The sequence below is a fragment of the Chlorocebus sabaeus genome, unplaced genomic scaffold (assembly GCF_047675955.1).
Source record: "Chlorocebus sabaeus isolate Y175 unplaced genomic scaffold, mChlSab1.0.hap1 unalloc_scaffold_743, whole genome shotgun sequence".
Lineage (NCBI taxonomy): Eukaryota > Metazoa > Chordata > Mammalia > Primates > Cercopithecidae > Chlorocebus > Chlorocebus sabaeus.
Window position 1 is genome coordinate 53,106 of NW_027328085.1, and position 7,870 is coordinate 60,975.

At 47.7% G+C, this 7,870-nt stretch overlaps 1 protein-coding gene across 1 annotated transcript; it reads right to left on the reverse strand.

Moving 5' to 3' along the window:
* Nucleotides 1-508: 508 nt before the first annotated feature.
* LOC140711366 (ATP-dependent 6-phosphofructokinase, platelet type-like) lies at nt 509-7,144 on the reverse strand. The gene is made up of 5 exons (XM_073014338.1): nt 7,035-7,144; nt 4,575-4,636; nt 2,741-2,840; nt 1,499-1,601; nt 509-868 (listed from the first exon to the last, which is right to left on the reverse strand). Exons 3-5 carry the CDS (start codon nt 2,781-2,783, stop codon nt 667-669), a joined length of 348 nt encoding a protein of 115 aa, XP_072870439.1. The 5' UTR covers nt 2,784-2,840; nt 4,575-4,636; nt 7,035-7,144; the 3' UTR covers nt 509-666.
* Nucleotides 7,145-7,870: the final 726 nt, after the last annotated feature.

Below are 7,870 nucleotides of genomic sequence, written 5' to 3' on the forward strand. Positions count from 1 at the left end.
CGCTGTCCCTACAGGATGTGGGCCCACGAGGGCAGCAGGGCCGTCACACCAGCACCCATGTCTACTCTGGCAAGAGTCATCAGAGAATTCCAAATTAGGTCCCAGCAAGGACCGTGGCTTGGACTGGACGAGAAACTGGCTATCAGATTTTTCAAACCCCCACCTTGGTGGTTTTAACATGCAGCTAGGATTGCAATCAAGAGGCCGAGTAGGTAAGATTCATGTGTTCTCTTTTACTTTCTAAGGAGAGCAGGAGCCTGGGGTCAAGGCCCAGGGTCCTGGCCTGCTGCTGTGGTTGGAAACTGACACATGGCAATAAACATGGCATTCCCCTTGGCCTGTGTAAACTACTGGCTTTGTTCTCCTTTTATGACTTGTGCATAGTTCAGTGATCCCTACTAAAAATATTTTTATAATCTTTGCCCACAAAAGTGCTGAGAAAACCATTAGTAGCCACCCATAGATTGAGGTTTTAATCTCCTACTTAAAAAACTAAAACGGAGGACTGTTGGAGTTGTAGGCAAACGTTTAATACACACATCTGAAAGCATGAGACACAGTCCAGACAGCACGCACTGGAGCTGGTGGGGCACACGGTCGGTGACAGGTGCTTGCTTGTTAGGTATTAATGTCAATAAATACTTTCAGAAAGTGCTGATAAATAACTTAAGTGTTACAAAAACAGATGGTCCACGGTGAGTCCAGGTTGCAGGTACATGCAGGCAGGACTGGGTCAGACGCTCCAGGGCTGGGCTGCACGTGCTCTAGCTGGCCTGAGTCCGACACATCATAGTTGTCCATGTACTTGGCCAGGATCTTCATGAGGGGCCGCAGCTTGAGCCACCACTGTTCTTTGGGAATCCTGTGCCTGTGGAGGGATGGGGGGACAGCAGTGAGGCTGGGAGATGCCACGGCCAGCACAGTGAGCCGTCTTGCCAGAAACACGGGGTTTGTAGGGTCGGCTGAATCAACTAGATAATAAAGCCAATTTCAGGGTCAAATGAAACCATTGCTTTTATATTTCTAAAAATTCTTCCCAAAGACCTAGTGGTGGTTTCTTATTGTTGTTCTTTTGAGACAGAGTCTCGCTCTGTCCCCAGGCTGGAGAGCAGAGGTGCGGTCTCAGCTCACTGCAACCTCTGCCTCCCAGGTTCAGGCGATTTCTCCTGTCTCAGCCTCCTGAGTAGCTGGGACTACAGGTGTACACCACCACACCTGGCTAATTTTTGTATTTTTAGTAGAGATGGGGTTTCACCATGTGGGCCAGGCTGGTCTTGATCTCTTGACCTTGTGATCCACCCACCTAGGCCTCCCAAAGTGCTGGGATTATAGGTGTGAGCCGCCATGCCTGGCCAAGACCTAGTATTTTTTAACTGAGCTTCAGAAAATCTAGTTCCTCAAACCCCTGAATGAGTTGCCGAAAGCAACAGCAATGGCCATTCTCCTGTCCTGTACTCACGTTGGCTGGGTTTGCTAAGGCAATAAGACCCCAACTTACTCAAAATCCGTTTGCTTCTTCAGCTCTGCCACAGGTTGAAAAATAAGGTTTCTTTTGCTTATTCCCAGCACACAAACGGAATCATCGGTGGTAAATTTTTTTCCTATAAAAGATTTTAAAAAAGATTAACACCACCCTGTCACATGGGCAGGTGGGAGAGCAGAATCATGGGGCGAGATGAGAAGTGAGATTCCTGGCAACCATCCTGAACCTGGCCTGGAAGCCTGGGGGAGGCTGAGAATGGCCAAGAACGGCCGAGAACAGCTGAGAACAACTGCACAGTGTGGCCAGCGCCTGGCCTGGGCAGCTCTGCTCTTGTGGGATCGCCCTGATGGCTTCCTGGAAAGCAGCTTTTGTTTTTCCTCTCAGTGGAGAGAATTTTTCACTAAATAGTGGAATAGGGAAATTACCTTAAGAAATTGATGCCCACGAATACACACACAGAGGAGTGAGAAACATCCATAGCTAAATTAGCAAAAGAAAATCGATGTAGAAAGAATCAGTCAGTTCTTCAAAAAGACAAACCAATTGAAACTGTTCACATCACTGTTTTTTGTAGACTGTCATTCTTCTACGTTGCACATTGGCAGTGATAATGGTTTGCCCTAAAAAAGCACACACCTGGTATGACTGAAGAAAGCTGAGGGGGGTGGGGGCAAGAAAGATGCTGGCACAAACAGCCACTCAGGAATGAGTGGGGACCAGCCACATTGGAACAATTAACAATTGTATTATACAAAATGTCATGTTTTTTAAAACTTTTCAGTTTATCTAAAGATTTGTTAGAATATGTAACTTACAAAACTGATTTAAGGAAAAACATGCATAGTTCTACAAACATGAACAATTCATTCAGCAGCCAAATCTTCCTCAAAACTGGAAGTTCTGACAGATGGAGTTGCAAGGAGGTTGTCCTAACATACATCCAAAAAATAGAAGGCCCCACTTAAACTGTGAGGGAAACTGCGGGCTGATGCTCAAGATCTCCAGAGCAAAAAGCCTGCACAAAAGAACTTCAGGTTGAATCTAGCAGTGATAAAAGAGAACATGTTACCCACGCCCAAGCTGACCTTATCCCAGGAATCCAAGGTTGGTTAAATAGCAACGCTCAGAGACCAGCAGGAGTTAGAACATCACACGCAGCTCAGTACTGGACTGAAGAAGGAACCAGTATACCCTACTTCTCCCCGATAGGACAGCATTTTCACCAAGGCAGACGGCCTCCCTCCGCGGACCCCTTACCTCTGCCCCAGGCCTCCTTGAGTTTCGCAGTGATCCACTCCATAGCTCTGGCAGAGATTTTGGTTCCAAAGTTTCTATCAAATGGAGAGGGTGCCCCACCCTGTTGGTGGTTAGAGTCATATGAAATATCAGTTATACAGTAACACTTTGTTGTTAAATAGAAATGACGATTTCTATTTCACAGAATTCACGTTTTTATTTCTAGGTCTTTATGGATAGCTGGAACAGAAAAAAACACAATCTCTGTTTCCTGTAGCCTGAACTCAGCCTGTTAAGCAAAAGTGTCAAGTGTTCCCCCTGCCCAGTAAGAGGAGGATTTTAATAAATGGAATGAGTCAACTAACAATCTCCAATATTTTAAAATCTTCAATCAGGATTTCATAAACTCATCTGGGGTGGGGATGGGTCGCAGCTTTAAGAATCTGATAAACGTTGTGGATTCTTTAACAAAATCACACATATGCCTCCTATTTCATCATCATTTCAGGGGATTCATCAGCTCTCTGGAATAAATTCACGGGCTCTGGTTTAAAAGTATAAAGAATAGGAGGTTGTGAGGAAGGAGTGTGTGTGAGTTAGGAATGCTGGACCGCTGTGTCCCAGGCTCAGCTCATGACATGTGTGTGCCTGCATGCAGCTCATTCCAGGTCATTCTGATTTGGGGTGAGTGTCAAGTATATTACATGTCTGATAATCCATTTTAAATCTTAGGAAGCTCCAGTTTTTAACTCGATGAAGTGTTTAATTTGAATAAGCATTTCCAAGTAGTGGGGTTGTCACTGTTTTCATGAAAGCTGACAGTTCCCTTAAAATCCCCATTACTCAAACCTCACCAACAAAAGAATCCTAAAGCTGGTGATGTTTGGCATGACTTAAAAGTTTAGATGATTTGGCTGGGCATGGTGGGGATCACGCCTGTAATCCCACCACTTTGGGAGGCTGAGGTGGGCGGATCACCTGAGGTCAGGAGTTTGAGACCAGCCTGGCCAACGCAGTGAAACTCCATCTCTACTGAAAATACAAAAATTAGTTGTGCATGGTGGTGGACACCTGTACTCCCATCTACTCAGAAGGCTGAGGCAGGACAATCTCTTGAACCTGGAAGAGGTGGAGGTTGCAGTGAGCCAAGATTGCGCCACTGCACTCCAGCCTGGGTAACAGAGCAAGACTCTGTCTCAAAAAAAAAAAAAAAAAAAAGTCTCCCAGCTAACTGGGTGTATGCATACACTGCAGATCGTTTTGTTGTATAGTGACAACACACGCGACACATAATGTGACACAACAAACTGACACAGGATGTCGATTTCACCTAAGCCCAGCTAACAGGGAGTGATGAAATCTCGTGCTGTGTTGCTCTTTCCCACCCAGAACGCAAATCATCCCTGTGCCCTAAGTCTCCATGCTGTCTGTGCCTCCTGTCCCTGAGTCACTCAGTAGCCGCCTTGGTTATCAGATGGTTATCAGTACCCACCCCCTCATGTATACAGGGGGCGGGTACTATCCCCAGGTTCAGGCACCCACTGGAGACTTGGGACACATTCCCTGAGGCTAAGAGGGATGACTATTTCCTTCTTCCTTCATAAACATCAGGTGCTAATTAGAGAAATGATTTTAAGATATCTAAAAGAGTAAGACTATAAAGCAAAAATTTTAGTTGTCTAAATGCGGGGAAGTCTGTAGAGCAACACACCACGACTCTGTTCTGCAACTGCTCAGCGTATAGTGCACTCCAGGGGCAAAGAAATTACCACTCATCCAGCCCAAAGTCACAGAGCAGAATCTAAGAACCGCAGTGTTACGGTGACCATAAGATCAGCCCTGGTCTCTCACTCACCTGAGCACAAGGCCCCTCTGGATACTAGTCTTCATTTTCTGCGTCAGGCGCTCCACATTGGACTGGAAAAGAGCATTTTGTTAATCAGACAATAAACTTCTGCTAAGCACCTACTGTGTGCCAGGTCCTGCAGGGCAGGAAGTGCCAACCACACGTGGTGGTGAGCGTGGCCAAGGAGGCTGCAAGCTCTCACAGCTTGGGTCTCGGGGAGCCTCCCCAGGCGGCGAGAGCACGTCTGCAGCAATGAATGCTGAGCACAGGGCACTGATGTGAGCAGCCCTCACAGCGGCCACTAGAAACGCCTTCCGGAATCAACAGGGTCCCTCTGAAGATGATAATTCCGTGACTGGCCTAGTGCTCATTCATGGCTCTATTGCTCCTTATTTTCATGACGATGTTCTCTCGGCGCTCTCAGAGGAAAAGAGCGACCTGTGGCCTTTCAATGGAATCTCCTATGACGGCCTGATGAACCGTGTCTGATCAGAGAATTTTGTAAACTCTCATCGACACACAGATTTCTTAAGGAACAGATTGTCTTAGAAAAGGGTAACATCCTATATCAGATCATCTTGGGAGGATTACAAGAGGGAGGTAATTCTCTAATGACTCATCCTAAGAAAATGGAGATTTTTACATCTAATCAATCTGTCACTGGGCACGGTGGCAGAATTTCACAAAGTAGGAGCCTGGGCACAGTCGCTCATGCCTGTAATCCCAGCTCTTTAGGAGGCCAAGGCGGGTAGATTGCCTGAGGTCAAGAGTTTGAGACCAGCCTGGCCAACATGGTGAAACCCCGTCTCTACTAAAAATACAAAAATTAGCTGGGCATGGTGGCAGGTGCTGTAGTCCCACCTACTTGGGAGGCTGAGGCAGGAGAATCACTTGAAGCCAGGAGGCTGAAGTTGCAGTGAGCTGAGATTGTGCCACTGCACTCCAGCCTGGGTGACAGAGCAAGCGTCCATCTCAACAACAACAACAAAAAATCATAATTTCTCTTCTGAAGCTCTTGCCAGGTTGAATGCTGGTGAGGCAGGATCTTTGGACAGATTTCTGAAATACGGTCATGAGTCACATAACAGGGGGATATGTTCTGAGAAATGCATTGCTAGGTGACTTGAGCCTTGTGCAAACATCCTACAGTGAACTCTCACAAACCCAGGAGGCAGGGCCTGCCACATATCTGTTGTTCCTGACTACAAACCTAAATGTCTGAGACTGTTGAATACTGCAGGCAATTGTGTATCTAAACATGTCTAGATGTAGAAAAGCACAGTTAAAAATATATATATATATATGTATATAACATATGTTTTTTAATATATATAATCTTTCTATAAAAGATAAATAACAGTGCACCTGTTTGGGGCAGCTCCAATATCATCTTATGGGACCCACCGCTGACAGAAACATCATGATGAAGTGAATGACTCCACAAGTATTTAATATGACATAGTGAAGAAATTCGTGATTCACATGTCACATAATTAGTGACAACGCCAAGGCCCTTTTTACTTGATCTACTTGGCCCAGAAACAAGTAACATCCTAACCTTTTAAAAGACAATGGTGCCGGGTACAGTGGCTCACGCCTGTAATCCCAGCACTTTGGAAGGCCAAGATGGGCAGATCACGAGGTCAGGAGTTCGAGACCAGCCTGACCAACAAGGTGAAACCCCATCTCTATTAAAAATACAAAAATTATCTGGGCATGGTGGCACGTGCCTGTAATCCCAACTACTCGGGAGTCTGAGGCAGGAGGATTGTTGGAACCTGGGAATCGGAGGTTGTAGCGAGCCGGGATCATGCCACTGCATTCCAACCTGGGTTGCAGAGCAATATATAACATTATATATTTATTTATATAACTAACTAAAGACAATTGTTCAAGTTGCATTTTATCTGCCAAGGCCTGTCATCCTGCATGGAGTTTAGTAACTGAACACTGCAGGGTCCAGGCCTGGATTCTGCTGTGCCATCCAAGCAGGGGCAGACCCCGGGCTCGGTGACACTCTTCCCTAAAAGAGCCACAGATGCCAAAAAACCACGGCCGTGTGTGTGTCAGTTTAGAGGCAGACGCAGCATCAGAGGCCTCAAGATTTAAAAGAAGCTGCAGCAAGCTTCAGAGCCAGTTGCAGACGTGGGTGGTGATTGTTAGCGGAGGCGCTCAAATCGTTTGTGACAGAAGTGAGAAAACATTAACTACACAACAGACTACATCAAAAAAACAAGCTCGTGTTTCACACAAGAGACTAGAAGGTGTCCTCAACCAGGCACGTCCGCCTTCACCTGACACATGGGAGAGGCATCTGGGCAATGCGAAGGGCATCAAGCATGGCGTGTTCTGTAGTACCTGTCTCCATGCTCCCTCGAAAAGCAAACCACCCTAGATACGATGTTTCACTCCACAGCACCGAGTGGATCCAAAGGGGACGGTCCCCCTAGGCCAGCCCCCGTCACATACCTGCAGATCCCTGCTGTCGAAGGGCTCTTCGAAAATGTATGCGGCATCGGCTCCGGCCGTGAGCCCCCCATGTTGGCCAGGTAGCCACGGTAGCCGCCCATGGACTTGATGAACACGCGCCGCTTGGTTCCGCTGGCGGACTGCTTGATGTGGTCGCAGGTCTGGTCACAGAGATCAGTCACTCCAGCCCAGGGCCAGGGTGCACCCACCATCCCAGAGCTCCCCGACGAGTAAGTGCAGCAAGGGCCCCCACCGCGCCTGAGCATGCGGTCCCAGCATCGCAGAGGTGAAGGGTGTACAGCAGCCGGGATGTGCCCTTGGAGTGGGTGTGAACATGCCCCCAACCCCCCCACCCCACCGTGGCAGCCACCTGGAGATGACCTCAATGACCTGTGGTGGGGGCCTGGCCATCTGCCGCTCCCTTCTCCCAGGACCCATAAGAGGAGACTGAAAAGACGACCCCACAAGCCAGCTCACTCCACGCTGCTCTCTGTCCCTGCTGAAGCAGCTTTCACCAGACACGGACACCGTTAGGTGTGAGCTGAGAAGTTAGGGGGCTCTCACCTACCAGCTTAGTCCATGGGAACAGCTGTGATCTTCTATTTTCTTCCATTAAAGCTCCCTGTGATTTTAGATCTGTGGCCATCTTCCGTTCATCAGGTGAATGTTACGTTTATAGAAACTCTACTCAAAGGCAGACGGTGGTTCTTAGACCCAGGTGCCTGGGGAGTCTTTCGGATGCATAGGCATCAGGTCCCCAAGTGAAATGTCTGCCATCCGCCCTCCACGAGGACCCAAGCTCAGTGGGGAGAAAAGCAGCAGAGAAATGCATCGGC